The sequence below is a fragment of the Pantherophis guttatus genome, chromosome 11 (genome assembly GCF_059756535.1).
Source record: "Pantherophis guttatus breed Tessera chromosome 11, ASM5975653v1, whole genome shotgun sequence".
NCBI lineage: Eukaryota > Metazoa > Chordata > Lepidosauria > Squamata > Colubridae > Pantherophis > Pantherophis guttatus.
This window is the reverse complement of record NC_142073.1, coordinates 25758323-25778276: the sequence shown is the minus strand read 5'-3', so window position 1 is coordinate 25778276 and position 19954 is coordinate 25758323. Positions and strand designations below refer to the sequence as shown.

Sequence of the window (19954 nt, the reverse complement as noted above, 5' to 3'; positions counted from 1 at the left end):
CAGTTTGGGAGAATTTGTAAGGGGGCCCAGCATGTCCCATCCCAAAGCAAACGGGGGGACGATGACAATATTCCCCCTCCCCACAATGAGGCACCCCCCACCTGGCCTTTTGAAAATAAATGGCTCTGCCTTTTCACTGGGGTGGAGGGTTGTCACAGAGGAGCTGCAGCGTAGGGCTGGCTAGTGCCCACAAAGCCCTCCTGCTTTTTCATAAATTTTACTGTCAAATTTTAACTATCCTTGCTTCCATTTAAAATTTTTACATTGTTTTTCAAAATTTGGTACATCCATCGATCTTTGAGGGAAAAAGAGATGCTGTCAGAGAAACACCCCCCTCCCCCCAGTATGAACATGAAATCTGTAGGCAAAGGAGGCCTCTGACTTCCAAGCCTTCACGGGAAGCTCAGAAATACTGTATAGGTGTATTATCTATTTATGAAAAAAATATTTATCTGTACACTTTTCAACCTCCAGCACTCCTTAGTGGAGGAGATCAGCCAGTCCTTCACTGGACAAGACAAGGGCTGGAACACAAGTGAGGCTCAAGCAGGGCTGAAACCCCCCATCGTTCTGCTCCTCTGGCTGCCGTCTCCCTAGTGCCCGTTCAGCTCCTTGCCCTTCTTCTTCTTGCCCTTGGCCTTGAGACAGCTTCTCCCACCTGGCTCTTCTCTGTAGCAGCCTGTTTTGCTTCTTTTGTGTTTCTTGACTTGTGATGAGTGCTGTGGGTCAGGGCAGTCACTGGGGGCCATCCCTGGTCCATCCTTCTGGACAGAACTAGCCAAGAAAGCCTTTTCCTGCTCTTCTAGCCGGGCGAGCTTTGCCCTCATCGTGATGCCGTGCCGAGCGCCCCTGGAGAAGCAGCAAAAGGGAGACGTGAGGCCACTCAAGCTGCCAGAGTGCGGAGCCCACCAGCCCTGCCTGGCAATAACACAGGAGGGGCCAGAATTAAGGAAGGCTCGTCTCCACCGAAGAGCCACAGGGGCAGGGGGACTGAGCTGTCCTCTCTCGCCCATTTTGTGAGGGAACTTCAGTGGAGGAACTGAAGTAGCCAGGCCAGCATGACAGCCAACCCCACTGGGCAAAACCCACCCACGAGAAAGCCTGTGTCACTAGGACAGAGGCCTGCTCCATCTGTTCAGAGGGTTTGCCTTGTTGCACCGCAACCCATACAGCATCCGTTACAGGGATTTGGCCCTTGGTCTTCCCCCGAAAGCTGTGCCTAGCCCCCCACCCCCCACTTGCTCCTCACTTGTGGACTGTTCTTCCCCCACAGGCCTGGAACAGCTCCTGGTCAGTCAGCCTGCAAAAGACAGAAGGGGGGGAACCAACCTGGTCAGCATCTGCCTGGCTGGGGTGGGGTGGGACAGGAGCCGGGTTTCTCCAGGCCCCTCCTCAGCCTCACCTCCTTGCCATGGAGAGGTCCGGTTTCTCCTCCTCCTGGTCTGCAGAGGACACGGGGTTCATGGGCTCCTCTGTGCCAGATATCAGGGTGGCTGCCTGCAAGGAGGGCAAATCCGGCCAGTCTCTGGCACTGCCCAGGAAAGCTCCAACCCGAGGATCTCCCGTTGCTCCACCACAGCCCCCGTTACCTTCACAAAGCGGCCGTAGAGCATGTTCCCCTCCTGGGCTCGGCATGGCTTTGTCCTTGTGACTGGCCCCTCTCGCTCAGAGGTTTTTCTCACTTGGACCCCATCCTGGGGGAGGAATGGAGGTTCAGAGGTTGGGGGGGGGGCTACGCCCAAACAAGCCTTCCACGTCCTGTCACTTGTGAAAAGGGCTGGAGGTTATTTACCTGCAAAGATGATACTGGTGGAAACCCCAAGGACTTTTGTACACACATTGGCTTGCTGCACAGAAAACAACTGTACACACAGGTCAACAAATGAGACAGCTGTGTTCAACTGCTATGTGTTACCTTCAGCTCAATAAGTCCATTTTCACTCAACAACCAAAGCTTGCAGTCCATGCAGGGGCTTGTGTGTGTGCTGTTGATCTTACTGACCTTTACCTGGGCCCTCAGGGGGACACTCATCGCTGGAGGTGGCTAACAGGATAAGAAGACCTCATCCCCGTCCCGTCCAGCCCTTTGCTCTCTTAGTTTGGTTTTATTATAGTTCTTAATAATATGTTAACATTGTGCTCTCTTAACCTGTTAACTATTTTTACTTGTTTCATAACCTGTAAGCAGCCCAGAGTCACCTTGTAGGGAGATGGGCAGCAAAGAAAACATGAATAGATAAATTCATAAACCTTTGGGTGCTGATCCCTCTCTCACATTAGACTTGTTGACACAGGATCACTCCATGGCTTCAGATCTACAGCTTCAGTGGCAAACTGCCAAACCAAAGCTACCACTATGCCAAGCCCAGCTCGTGCCCCCTTACCTGCTCAGCTTCTACTGTAATGTTGGCAGCAGACGAGTTGAACAGATGGTCCCACCAGTGGTAGGTGAACTCCTCAGCCGAGTCATGCCCCACCTGGGTCAGGAGGAGGCAGGGTCACAGATCTGGCCTACAAGCTTCAAATGCTCCCAAGTCATTAGGAACCTTAAAACAAGAAAGTAACTGTCTACCACCCACCAGATTCTCAAATGTGCCTCCAGATTGTCCCCACCCATCTAACCAAGAGTTCCACGCTAAGCCTAATTCTCTGCAGACTTCATGTAAAATCTGGACTACGGCCCGGTAGGCAAGTGCAGAAGCATTTTACAACTGAAGAATATGAAACTAGTGATCCTCCAGGCTGGACTGTGCTTATTTGGGTAATCCTAGCAGGCAAGAAGGTGCTTAGGAATAGACTAAGTGAGCCCTGAGTGCTACCGTAGGACAAAAGATCAGCTTTGCTCAAAAGAGGCGATGGCGGTTTCGTTGCCTCTCTAGGTGGCGATCCCCCCTCCCTCCACTCAAAGTCTGACCCTTCCTTACCCCAGCTGTGTTGCATTTTATTTTGACTTTTAGGGCTTCAGTGATCCCATTTTCTTGTTTCCCAAGTCCTTTACCTAAAATAAAAGAAAAAACATTCATTTCTCCTTTTCATTAAGAAACACATCGAAGCGTCGGTGAAATCCACTTACCTTCGCTACCGGTTCGGGAACGGGAACGCGCGCCACTTCTGCGCATGCACAGATGACAAAAAACTGGGACGTAATGATGACCCAGCGGGTGGGCGAAGCCTCCTGCCACCAGCGCTACCGGTTCGGCGAGCCGGATATAACCAGGGGGGGTGGATTTCAGTGCTGCATTGAAGTTAAGGACAAAACGGCAGCTCCTCCTTCAAGGAACCAACTTGGAGTATGATTTCTGAGCTAGACCTACAATTGATGGTGGTCCTCAACTTTCAACCATAATTGGGACGGGCATTTCCATTGCTATCTGAGGCGAGTTGTGCCTGATTCAATGATTTTTTTTGCTGCAGTTATTAAGTGAATCATAGGTTGCTAAGTGAAATCAGCTTCCCCACTGCTTGTTGGAAGCTGGCTGGGTGATCCCTTCATAAATACACAGCAGTTGCCAAGTGCCTGAATTCTGATCAAATGACCCCTGCAGTGGTAGGAAGTGTGAGGACTGATATGAAGCCAATATTTTCAGCACCAAGATCTGAAAGGGTCATTTGAAGGGTAGTTAAATGAATGGTCATAAATCAAGATCTACCGATATCATGTCATCCAATCCACACTTAAGAGGCTTGTTATTCAGAACAAACTGTCAAATGCTTTGCTCCAATCCATCAAGATACGTCTTCATAAATCCACTTTAATAATGCCTGTGTTGTTTCAAGGCGTTCCAATCCATTCTCTTCATTATTTGCATCAGAATTATCCTAGCTAGGATGAACAACATCAGGCAGATTGGATGACGGGAACAGTTAATCCTTAGGTCCAAAAAGGGGGGTTTGTTTGAACCATATTTAATGAATGAAAATCCAGACATTTGCACCTGATATGCCATAACAGACAATGGGTTCTTGGTACTTTCCTGTGGCTTTGGGCCCTTCCAATTCAGCAAGATTTGCAGGAGTAAATTATATGGAAAGCAGTAATCCAGGAAATCATTTAATTTATCCTTAGATCCTTATTTACTTGACTATTACATTTGTATCAGGCTTTTCCATATTATATGGCAAATCTGGCCCAGAATTTCTATAAACCATGGAAAAGTATGACACTCGTTAAATTTAGAGATACTCCACAAGGAACACAGAATTTAGAAACTTTTTTTAAATTCTAATTTTCTGTCTTTAAAGTTCACGAACATGTAAACAACCACTATTACTTCCATTTGGTTTATTACTGTCTAAGAGACATGCTTAGATGGCTCCATTGCTGAGCTGGCTATTTTTATTCCCTCTTCACTAGGGTTTGTATCTTTTTTTAAATATTTTCTGTTAATGTAATTTTTATATTCTTATAACTATAGTTTAATATGTGGTTTTTATAACTGTAGTTTTAAATGTGGTTTTACTCATTTGTTGGGGAAGTACAAACGGCACACGAGGTCTCAAAACCATGGCCGTATTTGTACACCTAATTGCAGCATATAAGAATTTGGAAGGATATGTTTTTATACAAACTGCCATATTATCCCCTACAAAAATCTCTATTGTTTAATTAATAATTTGCTGAGTGATGGGTCCTTTCCGTTAACAATAGGGGACAACGTAAGTAAGGTAAGAAGATTAAACAACGGCCTCCCACCAGGCTCTAAAAGGCACCTACACTATTCAATTTACATTTATCTGACAGGCCAGTGACAAGGAGATGCAAATTTGGATACGCTGATGATTTGGCCATAGCAGTACAAGAAAAACATGGAGGTGGCAAAACTCTTCCCTGACTGGAGGCTCACTCCTAGCACCAGCAAAACAGTAACTACATGCTGCCACTTTAACAACAAACTAGCATATAAAGCCCCGAAGGTCTACTTACACAACTTACTCCCCTATAATCCCCATCCGAAGTACCTTGGAGTAACATTGGACCAGATTCTCTCCTATAAGATACACCTAGAGAATACGGCGGCAAAAATCAAGACATACTGTACTTCGGAAACTATGTGGAACTAAATGGGGAGTTTCAACTGCCACCCTCAGGTCATAGGCACTTGGGTTGGTCTACTCCAGGGCAGAATACTATGCCCTGGTACAGCTTAACAGCTGCTATATTAGTAAATTAGATGCCAGACTCAACGACACCATGAGGATTATAAGCAAATATATTAAAACCACTGCGATTTGCTAGCTTTGTGTTTTGAACCATATAGCACTAGCACTGCCAGCTTTACAAAGGCTAGGAAGAGAATACAGAAAAATTATGAACAACCCACTCCTCTACCGGTGCTGACCTTCCTCATTTATCATCCGGAAGACTCTAACCCAGAAAGTCCTTGTACAATATCTGCCCAGCAACTTCAACATTGATTCCCAATGGAAAGCCAAACACCCAGACATAGGAAGACATATAAATGACCCCACAAAAAAGATGCCAGGCTTTGAACTACCTTGTCAGCAATGGACAATCCTGAATGGGATTCACACCTCCCATGGTGTCTGCTGGGGCTCTTTGTATAAATGGGGCCTGGTAGCCTCCCCTCAGTCTGATTGCGTCAAACTGTAGATCACATCGTGACTGGCTGAAAGCTGAGGGCATCTACCCGTCCAGTATCTGATTTTTTAATATAAATGATGCTGCGCTTCAATGGTTAGATGGCTTAGACCAGTGATGGCTAACCTTTTTGCTATCGCGTGTCAAAAACGGGGGGAGCGCGGGGGGGTGTCACACGTGCCCACATCCATAATTTTATGCGCCCCCCCATGCTCGCTCTGCTTCTGGCACGCGATGGCATGGTGGGCCCGGTAGGCCCATTTTTCGTTCTCCCCAGGTTCCAGAACCTTTCTAGGCTCATTTTTGCCCTCCCCAGCCCCTTCAGAGGCCCTCTGGAGGCCGGAAACAGTGTGTTTCCTGACTTCTGGTGGGCCCAGGTCTGAAAATCAACTGGCTGGCACACGCATGAGCTCACGTGCCCACCAATATGGCTCCACGTACCACCTGTGGCACCCGTGCCATAGGTTTGCCATCATGGGCCTAGACATTGGTATTTGAAAATAGACTTTTTAACATTTATATTTTATTGTGTTTACTAACCTAGGTGAAATGTTAATATATATTTCTAGCCCATGTATGATATGCCATATGCTAAATAATGGCTCATGTGGTTAAAACGCTGAGTTGACAATCAGCAAGCCCATATTCAAGCCCCAAGTGTTACTGTGTGAGGTGGTGAGCTTCCGTCATTTGCTCCAGCTCACCTAAACGTTTGAAAGCACGCAAATGCAAGTAGATAAATAGGTACCACTTCAGTGGGAAGGTAACAGCATTCTGTGCGCCTCAAGTGTATATTCACAACTATAGAAAGTGTCAGTGTTGACTCTCTAGGCTAAAAATGGAGATGAGCACTACTGCCTAGAGTTGTACACAACTGGACAGGGGGAACTTTTACCTTTGAATAGGTGGGCTCATAAATGGGGACATGAAAGGAGCCCCCAACTGGGTGTCCCCTGGGCAACGGTGATGTTCCTAGCTAATCCTTTCAATCTGGAAGCATCTTGGTGCTAAATGTGCCAAGCACATTCAGCGCCAAGTGACTCATTTGTTGGGTGTTTCCCAGAGTTGCTTTTGGTGAGACGGGCAGCTATATACTTTTGATTAATAAAGAAAATAAACAAAGTTTCTGCTCTACTTAAGTGCGTAGAGGCAAACTTAGAACAGGTGAAGCCCTGCACCTTTTTTCCATCCATGCTTCTTCAACTGCTCCTTTGCAAACTCCAGCCCTTTGCTTGTTGTCATCAGTGCCATCTTCTTCTTTTTCTTCTTCTCCTCTTTCAGCAAATCACACATGATTGAGCTGGATAAGCACCCAATGAAATTCCCTAGTTCTAAAGCAGATCAATCCTTATTCTGCCTCCATGATCACCAGCTGTTAGAAAGAGAAACACATCTGGTGAGGAAAAAACACTCAAGTTCTAGAGCTGTAATATGCAGCCACAGATCTTAAATCAGAAAGCCTAAACAACACGCAGTCTCTTTATTCCAAGAATGTAAGGGCAACACCAGGGCCTGGGCTTTGATTTAAGACAATGTGCACCATTACAGAAAACAGCCCTTCCCTCCTGTAGAAGCCAGAGGCTGATGCTTCCTGGTTTCAAGAAAAGTTGTCCTGTACAAATCTTGGGGGGGGGGGGGGGGGAGATCTGCATTTTGCCTATTGCTCCGTTCCCCAGCAAAGCAAAAGGGCAAGAATGAGCCGGCGGTCTCCCGTTACCCTCTTTCGGATACAAACCGTCCCCCCGCCCTTAATTTTTTTGCTGAGCTTCAGGCAGCCTGCAGGCTTATTCCAGGGGTCTCCAACCTTGGCAGCTTTAAGTCTCGTGGACTTCAACTCAGGGAGTTCTGGGAGGAATTCAGGGCGTTTTAGTCCGCAAGTCTTCAAGCTGCCAAGGTTGGAGGCGCCGCTTATTCTACTGCTCCGGTTTTCCTCTGCCGGTTTCCGGCCCAGCTGCTGCACTCCATCAGCCCCCGCGGTGGGAGGCCGAGACGGCCCAGCCCAGAAGGCGCCGCTTCCCTTGCCTTGCCTGCCCCTGTCTTGAGGCCGGAGGTTCCACGGGGGGCCTGGAGCGCATCTGCAGCGCAGGCGGGATCCTGCCCGGGGAACCAGGCGCGCGTCCTGCCATGGATGCCAGGCGACCACCCTTCCCACCCAGCAAGCGGCCTGTGGCGGCGCATGGGGGTCGGAGTCCCGCCCGGCCCTGCCCGCCGCCCGCCGCCCGCCCCAGCCGGCCCCGGAGCCCAAAGGCGGCTCTCGCGGCTTACCCTCGCTCGCTCGCTCGCCCGCCCGGCCGCATGGTCCCTCCCTGCGCCCGAGGCTTCCGGGGAGGGGCTTGCGGGGCCGCCTTCTGATTGGAACGTCACAGGGACGCTGCCGGAAGCGAGTCTTCGGATTGGCTGGAAGGACTAGAAGGCGCGATAGTCCCTAAAGAAATCTTCTCATTGGCCAGACACGTTGCCCATCATCGGAATCTTCAGCACGTCCGAAATAAGCCCGCCCGTTGGATTCACGTCAGAGGAAATACGGCTTGGGATTGGCTGGCGGGACTCGGGGACGCCTGATGTCCCGAACGGCGCCCCCGCAGGTGTGGAGGGTCGTTGCGCAAAGAGGCGGCGGGGGTATTAAGGCCGCCTGGGTCAGAGCGCTAGAAGAAGGAGCCTCGCTCGGCCGAGCCTTCCCGCCCTGAGGCGTCCACTCCTCCCCCACCGCTCGGCCTTCGGAAGCAGCGCCTCCCTCGCCGTCCCGAAGCGGCTCTTTCAAGAGGCGGCTGGTTTTTCTCTGAAGACGTTTCGCTCCTCAGCCAGGAAGCTTCTTCGGCTCTTCAGAGAAAGCCCGGAAAGCCCAGCCGCCTCTTGAAAAAGCCGCTTCGGGAAGCCGGAGAATCTGCCGAGGAAGGGCCGCCTGGCTCTCCCGGGGAACCAGGAATCCGTTTCCCGGGGCGGGAGGCGATCAGCGCCGGGCCTTTCCTCGGCTTCCGTCCTCACATGGGGGCCGCTCTTCAGGATTCTCCGCCCTTTTCCTGGGGAAAGTGAAGTGGAAACAGAGGCGCCCGTTCCGCCCCCATAACTGGGTTTGCGCGCCCAAAGGGCCCCTCTCTGGGGGGCTCGGATGCGGCATGGCGGGGGGGGGGGCGGTGCACCAGGTGCGGCTCACCTGTGAGATTCCAAGAGGCCCAGAGCTGCAGCGTCTGTTTCCATCCCTTCTTAGGTCTAAGTGCCCCCCCCCCAAGTCCCTAAAAGGATGGAGCCTGGGGGAGAAGCGGGCCATTCTATGCCATGTTTATCCTGTTGGTCAATGGACAAACTCGCCCCTCGGCTCCCTCTTCTCCACTGGATCTGGAGGCCTGGTGGTTTCCCCCAGGTTACCTGGTTAAGTAGGGGCGGTGTGTGTGTGTGTCATGGCTCCTCTGCTCCTCTCCCCCCCCCCCCCAGTCCCATGGAAGGAGAAGAACTTGTGGGAAGTCAGTGTGGAGCTTCATGAGGAGGGAGGGTGCTTAGTGGGTCAGGAAGAATTTGACTGCTGCCCTGTGTCTTATGTGCAACCTCTGGGAAGATGCAGAAGTGGCTCCTCTACATGGAGGTGTCCCCTCCTTCCCTTTCTCTCTCAATGCCCATCCCAACCCAAAGTCTACTTACCATCCTTGTCCATTTTTTGGACCTCCATATCGATAATTTTTTTTTATTATCGATAATATGTTTCCTCCAGTTGGTTACATTGGAGAACTTTCAACATCAGCTTTGGATCGCTTACTTTTTCTCCCAAAACAGGAAGAACAATTGAAGAATCCCCTTCTAGAACATCAAAAAAGGAATCTTAAGGAAAGAAATGGACTCAAGCGGATTTTCCAGAGTCAGTTTGATTCAGTTGAAGACATGCAGATCCCATAACAACATCTTGTAATGGAAAGCAGCCAAAAAAAGAAAAATCATGCTTCTGGGTTGAACTGATTAGTTTTAAACCTGTTTTTGATTTGTGTGTTTGGATATGTTCCAAAGTCATATGAGTATGTCAGATTTATAAAGCTGCTCCTAATTCAGAGGTTGAGGATGTATGTGATCTTGATCAAGTAGAAAAAATAATCCAACAGTCTAAGTACCAATAAGGAATGAAAGATAAAACTGCTCTGGAACAACCTGCTCTACGATTGCCTTTCCTAAGAGGACAAAAAAATGGGTCTTTTCACCCTCATGTTCGATAAGAGTCAATGGAATTCAAGGAGGGCCAGATTTGGATCTCTTGTGGGTACGAAGGGATTCCAGGCTACTGACGTGCTTCCCCTCCCTTCCTCGGGCTCAGCTTGATCGTCTCCTGCATCACTCTTCATGTGGAAGCTCCATTAAGCTGCTTGAGCAATCCTCTCCCCATTCTCAGTCTGACATTTGCAAGCCTGTCATCTGTAGATGCCTCTTGGGTCAGCTTGCACTGTTGTTTCTGCTTGGATGAAGACACTTTTTTCTCCACCACACAATGAAGGCCATTTCTTAACATCAGAGATTGCTTTCTTCAGCCTAGTTATGTTTTTCAGAACCTTAGGCAAATCATAATCTAAATTTGCCAGTGTGAGTTGAAGATCTCTTGCAAAGAATTGAGAGGGTTCCAAAAGGCTCCTTTGGAAGGCAGAAAACCTCCTGAGATGGCCAAGCGGTCAGAGGAGCTTTAGTAGGAAGGGTTCTTAGTGTATCAGAAAAGACAACCTCTGGGCAATTTACATTTGGGACAAGAGTTCATCCAAGTTCTTAATTAAAAAAAAAAGTGGCTCCAGGCCCATCTTTGAATTCCAAGGAGCAACCAGGGTTTGGAGCATCTGCCTGTAGAACAGAGGTCTCCTGGGATCAGGAGACCAGAGACTGTATCGAACCTTCTGTCTCCCCACTTAACTTTCCAGGAAGCTGAGGACTATAGTGCTACAAACTATTGATCAATAAATTGGTCTTGTCACAATAGCCCTCACAAATATCTGGCCCATGTGAGTAACAAAACAAATTCTAGTTTGTAGTTTCACACATGCAGATTATGGGTACTTCATGACGCAAGTGACATTTTCTGGAAATGAACAGCTGAAAAGGATTTCAGAAAGCTTGAGAAAATGAGATTCTGCAAATAAAGTGCTTGAATATGAGTGTTTTCAAACACTGCATGTTATTCAAGTGTATTGAGTAATATTCTAATTGTGGAAATAGTTAAAGGGACTTTGGGCATGTTTAGAAATGCTACCAGAAGACAATAACAATGAAACAGACTTATTATATTGTAATGCCATATAGGCATTGCATATAGTGAAAGTCAGATAATGCTTAGATATTAAACATGAACCTGTGATCTTTCAAAAAGGAAAGCCAAAATGGTTTTTTGAAATATGGTTTTCTAGAATTTCTAAACTACCAATCCAAGAGCTATCCTGACCCTTCAAACAGAATTTAAACCACAGCCTTCCTACTGAAGTACAACTTTTTAGTAGGAACACCCAAAGATCTATTTTTCATCCATTAAAATTTCAATTTAACCACCATCTGGATTTGGTAACTGAAATCTGCTATATATTCTTTCTAAGAAAATGTTAGTGCAACTTTTGGGTTTCCAAGAAGCTGTGGGAGGTAGAGAACTATGTGGAACATGGGCAAACAAGGTTTTCTGATGGGTTTTGGTGACTGCAGTTGGAAAGAGCTCCTGCATTGGGACACCCCCAGTTGCTCAACTCTAAGCAGCAGAATTCCCATTGGATCACACCAACCCTTTGTAGTTTCCGCAAAGCCAGAAAATGTTTACGTTAATACTTGATCAATCTTCCTGTTTGACAAAATTGCTGCTTTAGGAATGATTCAGTTGCTTTGTTGTAAGATATAACCTTTCCACCTTTGTTTCATTGTTTATTAAAGTATTTTCATTTTCTTTCATTTAGAAAAAAAAAGAATGATGCTTGTTCAACTTTGGTTTCATTCCAAAGTTGAGGTTCTTTTTACAGATGCGGGCAGATGGCAGCTGAAGACACTACAGACACTGTTGGCTGAAGGGATTAATTTAACCTGGCTACAATATAATCAATTGCAATTGAGATGGAAAGAGGATCAAAAAACTGGTATTATGTTGCATGAGGAAGAATTGGTTAGACATATAAAAGAGAAAGGTCCAATGCATATTAAAAGGCTTTATGATGTTTTGTTAGAAAGGGATTCAGAAACCGAATTAGTTAAAGATTGTATGATTAAGTGGGCTCAAAATTTTGAAGAACCAGTGATGTTGGAAACATGGGAAAAAATCTGGGTTCAGAATGTTAAATTTACACAGTCGCAGAATTTGAGAGAAAACTTCTATAAAATGTTTTATAGATGGCACTTAGACCCCAAAAAGTTGTCATGTATGTACCCTAATGTTCAGCCAAAATGTTGGAGATGTGAATGCTTGGATGCTACATATTACCATGTTTGGTGGACCTGTAGGAAAGTTAAGGCTTTTTGGATAAAAATTTGGTGGGTCATGCAGAATGTTTTGAAGAAAAAAATTCAATTTTCTCCACAACTGTTCTTATTGGGTATAGTTAAGGGTTTTACATCGGGTGAAACAAAATTGATATTGTATATGATAACAGCAGCAAGATTGTTGATAGGTAAATATTGGAAAAACGAAGCTTTGCCCTCTATTGAGGAATGGACTTTGAAGATGGCCAGTTTTGCAGAGATGGCGAAGATTTCAGCATACTTAAAAGACTGTTCACAAGAGACTTATGAATGGGAATGGAAAAAGTGGATAGAATATGTTCAGAACAAATATCAAACTAGGAAGTATCAAATAGCTTTTATTTGAAAATAATGTATTACAAATATTTTAATGTAATGAAGATAAAAAGAAAAATTATAAGGGGGAGGGTTCAAGTTTTATACAAGTTTTATACTAAGGGTTTTTTTTTACCTGATATGAGTATACTGTGTGGAAGTTTGGGGGGAGGGGAGGGTTAGGGAGGTCGGGATGTTTGGGGTGGGTGGTGGTGGGGGGAAAAATGGGGTGAAGATGTAACTGTAAAACTTTTGAAATAAAAAAAAAATACTTGATCAATCTTCCTGTTTGACAAAATTGCTGCTTTAGGAATGATTCAGTTGCTTTGTTGTAAGATATAACCTTTCCACCTTTGTTTCATTGTTTATTAAAGTATTTTCATTTTCTTTCATTTAGAAAAAAAAAGAATGATGCTTGTTCAACTTTGGTTTCATTCCAAATTCCAGCAAGACATTGCAAAAGGCAAATAATTTTAGGAATGCTTTTTTATTGTAGTAATTATAGTAATGTTGAGGCCAAGCTAGCTGTACCTCAGGCAATCTGTCAAAGTAGGAAGACCAGTTCTGGAATTGGATCAGCCAGAAGCGCAACTTCTGGTGTTTGTTGGTGCCTTGTTAATGCTGGTGAGCAGCTGAAGAAGCAGAACAGCCATCTTTCCTTAGCGACTGGTGGCCATCAACCTTGAGCCGAGGTGGCGCAGCGGTTAGAGTGCAGTACTGCAGCTACTTCGGCTGACTGCTAGTTCAGCAGATCAGCAGATCAAATCTCACCGGCTCAAGGTTGACTCAGCCTTCCATCCTTCCAAGGTGCTGTAAGCCGCTCAGAGTCGTTGGAGAGTGGGCGGCATAGAAATATGATTAATAAAAATAAAAAATAAAAATAAATGATTTCATTGATGCAACAAGTTCTCATCCACTTCCATCATATCCACCGTAGCTCCAAACCTCCTCCCCTGCCATCTTTTGCCCAGGGGCAGCTGATGCGCTTTTCTCATCATTTTGGCTGCCTTCTTCCAGCTCCACAACCATCTGTCAAATCCGTGTATCTGCCATTCTTTGTGAAAGAAGGGGGGCGGGGATTGGGATTTGTCACATTTAGTTCTCTTTCCTATGTATCCTAATTATCCTATTTTTTGCCTGGTCCTCTTTGTATTAACTTTAATCTGATTTATAACTTGCCTGGCGCCAGAAATGCCTGGAGAATTCTCACCTCTTGGGAAATGAGAAGGGAGGGGGGACGTGTGGTTTGCAAGATAGTCCTGAGAATCTCTTCTTACCTGCTTCTCAGAGAGGCCGGTAAAATACCATCTTCATGCCTGTGGATTGATGGGAATCCACATCGGATGGTTGGGTTTTTTTTCCTAATTTCCTTTATCTTGGACTGCATGTCCTGAGGGACCTCAGAGCCTGCTTTGAATTTTGACTTGCTTTCATCCCGTTTCAGTAAAAGTTTTCAAGAGTTCGTACTTTCTTGGAAGGTGGGGAGAGGCTGGTCCTTACATAAAGCAGGCTCTGCAATAGTGGTCAACCCAGAGAGGAAATTCCCACCCCCCCAATTTCCACTCTACCAAGGGGACCCTACAATAATGTCCAAACAAAGCAGCAAGCAAGGGGAAGCTGAGTGCTGTGGAGAATTGGGTAGAATTGCTTGTGGCTGACCAAGCAGACAACCATGTTGGCAGAGCAGCAGCAGTGCCAGGTATCCAACTTCCTACTATCCCAGCCCAGGCAATCATCCTCGGCCAACCCAGGGGGCCAAAGCTAGAGAGGAAGGGCTTACCCTTGGGGGTAAGATTCAACAGAGACCCCCAAAAGTTTGGGTTTTTCCTGGGTCAAGTCCTCACCTACATGCAAGAGTACAGGCGGAATTTCCCAACCCAGGGGGCATGAGTGTGAGTCGTTACCCTAGCCCTAGAAGGGGCAGCTGGCAGGTGGATGGTGAGCCTCCACAACGCCGACACTCCAGAGCTACGAAACTTTGATCAATTCATGACAGCCCTGCGCCACCACTTCAAAGACCCCCTTGGTGGTCGCAAAGCCCGCGACCGCATTAGAGTCGTAAAGCAAGAACGCCGTCCTGTAGCTGAATACACCAAAGAATTATGTGACCTGGCCAGCTGAGTTGACTGGCCAGAAGATATCCTAGTCTGGTGGTTCAAAGATAGACTTGATGACCTGTACACTGCCTGCCTGGCCCATGGTGCCCCTAACTGCCTGCATGAATGGTACCTGATGGCAGAGGAGGCAGAGATCGACATGACCCCAAACCAGTACCGCATTGGCAGGGCTTGGAGAAGATCCCCACCCCAGGGGAAGCTAGAGCCATTCAAACCCCAAACCGCCATGGCACTGAGGCCATCAGGTTGCTTTAAGTGTGGGAAGGAGGGGCACCTCGCAGCAGAATGCCAGTTGAAAACCCCCACCAGAAAGCCTGATCACTCATTGGGGGGAAGCCTACAAAAACCACCCCTGAAGGAAAAGAAACCACGCTGAGAAGCCAAGAGGTCATGGAGTTCCATTCCCCTCCAAAATCAGAGGAAGGAAGCCCCGAGAGGACCTGAGCCAGTCCGAAAGCGATCTGGAAGATGGCCTGCTGGTAAGCAACCCAATCGAACCGCTCACCCTACCCCTAAGACTTTTTATCCCCAGCCAAGGGAAGGGAGAAAGTAGCAGCATTGCTGGACTTGGGGTGCACCCAATACCTAATTAACCCAACCCTGGCAGGGAGATTGGGAGCCAGCCATTTTTGCCACAGAACCATTGCAAATGAAGCTGGGGTATCATAGCAAGATCCTCACATTCATAGTAGCCCCAAAGAATACCAGGATTTGGCTGAGGTATTTAACAAGGAGGTGTCTGATGAACTTCCACCCCATCGCACCACAGACTCTGCCATTGAGATCCTACCGGGGCTAAATTTCCAAAACTGAAAATGTACTGCATGTCCCCCAGAGAACTAGAGAAACGCAGAGTGTTTATTGACAAAAGCCTAAAAAGGGGTTTCATCGAACCCACCTGACGAAAAATAGCAGCCCCAGTGTTATTCCGCAAAAAGAAAGATGGCTCCTTATGCCTCTGCATCGACTACCGTAATCTGAACACGATCAGCATCGAAAATATGTACCCACTCCCCCTCATGAAGGACACGCTGGCCCATCTCTCTAAAGGAAAAATCTTTTCAAAACTTGATATACGACAGGCATACTACCGCATCAGAATTAGGAAAGGAGATGTGTGGAAGACTGCCTTTAACATCCCGCTGGGATGCTACCAATTTAAAGTACTCCCTTTCGGATTACAAGGGGCCCCTGCCATGTTTATGCAACTAATTAACGAGGTGCTCCATGAACATTTATACAAAGGGGTCCTGGTTTACCTTGATGACATCCTAATTTACACCGAAACAAAGGCAGAACACATGGAAATAGTCCGAGCAGTTCTCTCTAAACTCCAAGCCGCCAAACTCTATGCAAAACTCTCTAAATGTGAGTTCCACCAAGAAATAATTGACTACTGGGATATATAATATCCCACGAGGGAATAGAGATGGATCCACAAAAAATAAAAGCCGTCATCGATTGGGAACCACCCCAACCTGTAAACAACTGCAAAGTTTCTATGGTTTTGCTAACTTTTACCGTCAATTCATTCCAGCCTTTGCGAAAATCACCCTCTACATTATGAACTTGCTAAAGATGAATGGGGGGGAGGAACCAAAACCAAGGCAACCCCTTAACTGGACCATGGAATGCCAAGCAGCATTCAAAAAACAACTATTCTCAGCCAAACAATCCTAAAACACCCAGACCCAGAACAACCAATTGTCAACCAAGCAGTGATGTGGCAGTAGGAGTAGTGCCTGGGTGCGGGGGCGAGAGCGGGCGGGCGGGCTACCACCATGGTGCGGGAGCAGGCGCTTGAGGTCTACGGTCAGTGCCGCGGGCAGCGAAAGGGGCAGGGGATGCAGGAATTTGCAGGGATGTGGCTGCTTTGGGAGGGTTGGGGGGGTGAGGAATTTGTGTGTGCGTGCGTGTGTGTGAGAGAGGGGGCCTTATTTTCAGGGGAGGGCGTATATTTTAGACCCATCCCAAAAATCAGGCTTGGCCTTATTTTCAGGACATGTCCTATTTTTGGGGAAACGGTATAATTTATAATATTCAAAGTAATTATCTTTATGTTTGTAGAATATCTCTATATTCAAATTATCTTCATTTATCTCTCTAGAATAAATTAGAATAAATAGATTAAGAACGAGAAATTAGATCAGTGATGGAGATAAAAGGAGTGGAATCATATTAAATAAGTGTAACTACTATATGGTATTGTGGATACATTTTTTAAGCATTAAAAATGATGAGTATGATGACAATGGTCACGAAAATAGGGAAAAAAACAACTTCGACGACAGCCTCTCCATCGGGACAATGCTTAGTGGAAAGTATGCTGGGCAGTGAGAAATCAGGTTCTCCACTGAATCTACAAAGTATGTAATCGACGCTGATGATGATTCAAGAAACAATGATGAAGACGCAGGAAACAATCACGAGAAACCGCAAAGAAATAAAGAGCAAAATGGGAGAGGTAAAAGGAGACATCCGCAAATTAGACAACAAAATTGATATAATATAAGAGATGATAGCTAGAAACAAACAGAAGATAAAGACAGTGGAAGCTAGAACAGAATGGAGAAGAAATTGGAGGAGATGGAAGCAAAAATGATGGCGGTAAATAGAAATCTGGAGGAGGCAATAACACACTTGGAATTGGAGAAATCAGCATTTTTCCTAAGATTTCAAAATATAGTAGAAAGCAAGGAGGAAGACTCCCAAATTTGTTGGCAGAACTACTAGCTGATCCATTGCAGAAAAGTGCACAAGAAGTTCAAAACAATATAGACAAAGCATACAGGATCCATACCAAGTACGCACATCGTCACAAAGTACTCAGAGAGGTTCATATAAGATTTACAAGAAAATCAATTAGAGACGAGGTTTACAGTAAGACGAGAGATGAACCATTAATCAACAAGGGTAAAGAAATTCTAACTTTGAAGAAAGTACCAAGAAGAGTAAGGGAACAAAGAAGGAATTATCATTTTCTATCTTCACAATTAAATACAAAGTACTATTCAGATGGCTCATAACATGGGTATGTTAATTACATGGCAAGACAAGAAATTCAAAATAGATACCCTGGACAAGACACAAGAGTTCTATGACCATTATATAGTTGGAGAAGTAGAACAGATAGTAGACAGGAAATAGACAATAAAAGTCAAAAAGATCAAATTTTGGAAGAGAAAATATCCGAACAAGACATAAGAAAAAGGAGGGAAACGGAGTGTTATGAAAGGGAAGGAGCTAGGACAAAAGCACAAAGGGAGACAAGAGCAAGGAAAGGAACAAAATCTTCCGACAAACAGTAAGATGGAAGAAAGAATTAAGTTGTTATCAACAGTTATCAACAGAAAGAATTAAGTTGTTATCAACATCTTAAAAAACAGTTTAAATTCCCAAAAACAAAAACAAATTCCCCAGCTAAACGAAATAAAGTTGCATTATATTAACACACACTGATGCTACGGAGTTACACATTCTACATTAGGTTTCAGGCGGCACGTGTCCATTTATCAAGCCCGAGTACATATTTTCATAGAGAAGTATGGGCATCCACCTAATAATGTATAAAATGATAGGCCACAAACTGGAATTATGAAATTTTAATTGTTACCGATTATTGAAAGCTATAAAAGTGGAAATATGTTTTTTAAAACTAAAAATGGTTGAATAAAGATTATTTTAAAGAAATCTTCCTGTTTGACAAACTTGGTGCCTTAGGAATTCAGTTGCTTTGTTGTAAGATATAACCTTTCACCCAGTGGTGGGTTGCTCCCAGTTTGGTCTGGTTCTATAGAACCGGTAGTAAAACTGGTGGGAGGTTCTGCCCACCCACCACGATGTCATTATGGGTGATCTGCACATGCGCAGAAGCTTCTGTGCATGCTCCTGTTGCAAACCGATAGTAAAGGTAAGTGGAATCCACCCCTGCTTTCACCTTTGTTTCACTGTTTATTAAAATTTTCATTTAGAAAAAAAAAGAATGATGCTTGTTCAACTTTGGTTTCATTCCAAATTCCAGCAAGACAACGAGAAATCTGCCAGGAAGTTTCAAACTCTGTTGAATGATAATCTAATGACATTGCAAAAGGCAAATAATTTTAGGAATGCTTTTTTATTGTAGTAATTATAGTAATGTTGAGGCCAAGCTAGCTGTACCTCAGGCAATCTGTCAAAGTAGGAAGACCAGTTCTGGAACTGGATCAGCCAGAAGCGCAACTTCTGGTGTTTGTTGGTGCCTTGTTAATGCTGGTGAGCAGCTGAAGAAGCAGAACGGCCATCTTTCCTTAGCGACTGGTGGCCATCAACCTTGAGCCGAGGTGGCGCAGCGGTTAGAGTGCAGTACTGCAGCTACTTCGGCTGACTGCTAGTTCAGCAGCTCAGCGGATCAAATCTCACCGGCTCAAGGTTGACTCAGCCTTCCATCCTTCTGAGGTGCGTAAAATGAGGACCCAGATTGTTGGGGGCAAGATGCTATTTAGTATACTGTCGATTGCTGTAAGCCGCCCAGAGTCGTTGGAGAGTGGGCGGCATAGAAATATGATTAATAAAAATAAAAAATAAAAATAAATGATCTCATTGATGCAACAAGTTCTCATCCACTTCCATCATATCCACCGTAGCTCCAAACCTCCTCCCCTGCCATCTTTTGCCCAGGGGCAGCTGATGCGCTTTTCTCATCATTTTGGCTGCCTTCTTCCAGCTCCACAACCATCTCCTCTTTCTTTGGTGAAGGACCAAACCCGCACACTGTTTTTCAACAGCAGTCAAACCACAGGGGCATACAAGGGCTTAGGTAGCAGTTCCTAATGATTCCCGACACAAAATCATTCAGCAGCCACAACCTGAGCTGACATTTTAATCAAGCGATACACCATGATATCCAAAATCCCATTCCTTTCAATGCACCATATATGAGACACTCAGATTCTTTGCAACTTTATATAATCTTGTGGAAGAATTTCATCTGAATATTCATAAATGTTTTAGCATGGGGTTCCTAAAGATTGCAAGGTATGTAAAGCAAAGTAAACTGTAGCAGTAAATGTTTAGCAAGGAAGCAGGCTTCTTTTTTTTTGAAGTTTTTTTATTTTTTACACAAACACACATACAAACTTACAATGTATTTTCTCTGAACAGAGTATTTGGCCGATTTACAAATTTAAACAGTGTTTAGTCATTTCAATTAAGTTTACAATTTCTATACTTCCTTTTTGCCATGATATTTATTCTCATCTATTTTTTTAAAAAACCAATATTACCCTTCATTCTCATCTCTAATCTTAACCAAATTCAATTTTTCCCTTCTATTCTATGTTGAACCCCTTCGCATTGTCATCTATTTTTATATCTATCCTCAAATTAATTAATTATGTAGTATTACAATTATTCAAATCTTAAAGGAATAATAAACCCACTTATTTTATAACATACATTTCCTTTGATAATACAATCTAACATTTTAGTA

At 45.2% G+C, this 19954-nt stretch overlaps 1 protein-coding gene and 1 long non-coding RNA gene across 5 annotated transcripts; one reads left to right on the top strand and one right to left on the bottom strand.

Annotated features, from left to right (window-relative positions):
* Positions 1-417: 417 nt before the first annotated feature.
* GPATCH4 (G-patch domain containing 4) lies at positions 418-7991 on the bottom strand. Of its 4 annotated transcripts, none has more exons than XM_034425612.3 (8): positions 7865-7991; positions 6778-6971; positions 2925-2998; positions 2385-2477; positions 1590-1694; positions 1403-1497; positions 1250-1300; positions 418-849 (listed from the first exon to the last, which is right to left on the bottom strand). In XM_034425612.3, the coding sequence occupies exons 2-8, from the start codon at positions 6890-6892 to the stop codon at positions 594-596; spliced, it is 789 nt and encodes a 262-aa protein (XP_034281503.2). In that variant the 5' UTR covers positions 6893-6971; positions 7865-7991; the 3' UTR covers positions 418-593. The 4 variants fall into 4 exon arrangements, with proteins under 4 accessions (XP_034281503.2, XP_087733292.1, XP_087733293.1 ...); XM_087877166.1 differs by having other exon boundaries at positions 6778-6972; positions 7870-7885; XM_087877167.1 differs by having other exon boundaries at positions 7627-7866.
* Positions 7992-8125: 134 nt separating this feature from the next.
* Positions 8126-10719, top strand: LOC117670456 (uncharacterized). The gene is made up of 2 exons (XR_004592643.3): positions 8126-8184; positions 9368-10719. It is a non-coding gene; the product is annotated as an uncharacterized LOC117670456 (long non-coding RNA).
* Positions 10720-19954: the final 9235 nt, after the last annotated feature.

Bases quoted from the DNA above. Each gene is read 5' to 3' on its own strand.
- GPATCH4 (XM_034425612.3), bottom strand. From the start codon at position 6,892: ATGTGTGATTTGCTGAAAGAGGAGAAGAAGAAAAAGAAGAAGATGGCA. The intron at 2,999-6,777 runs GTGCAGGGCTTC...CTTTTATTTTAG, and splicing joins GAAGCATGGATGGAAAAAAG to GTAAAGGACTTGGGAAACAA. The intron at 1,301-1,402 runs GTGAGGCTGAGG...TGTCTTTTGCAG, and splicing joins GACCTCTCCATGGCAAGGAG to GCTGACTGACCAGGAGCTGT.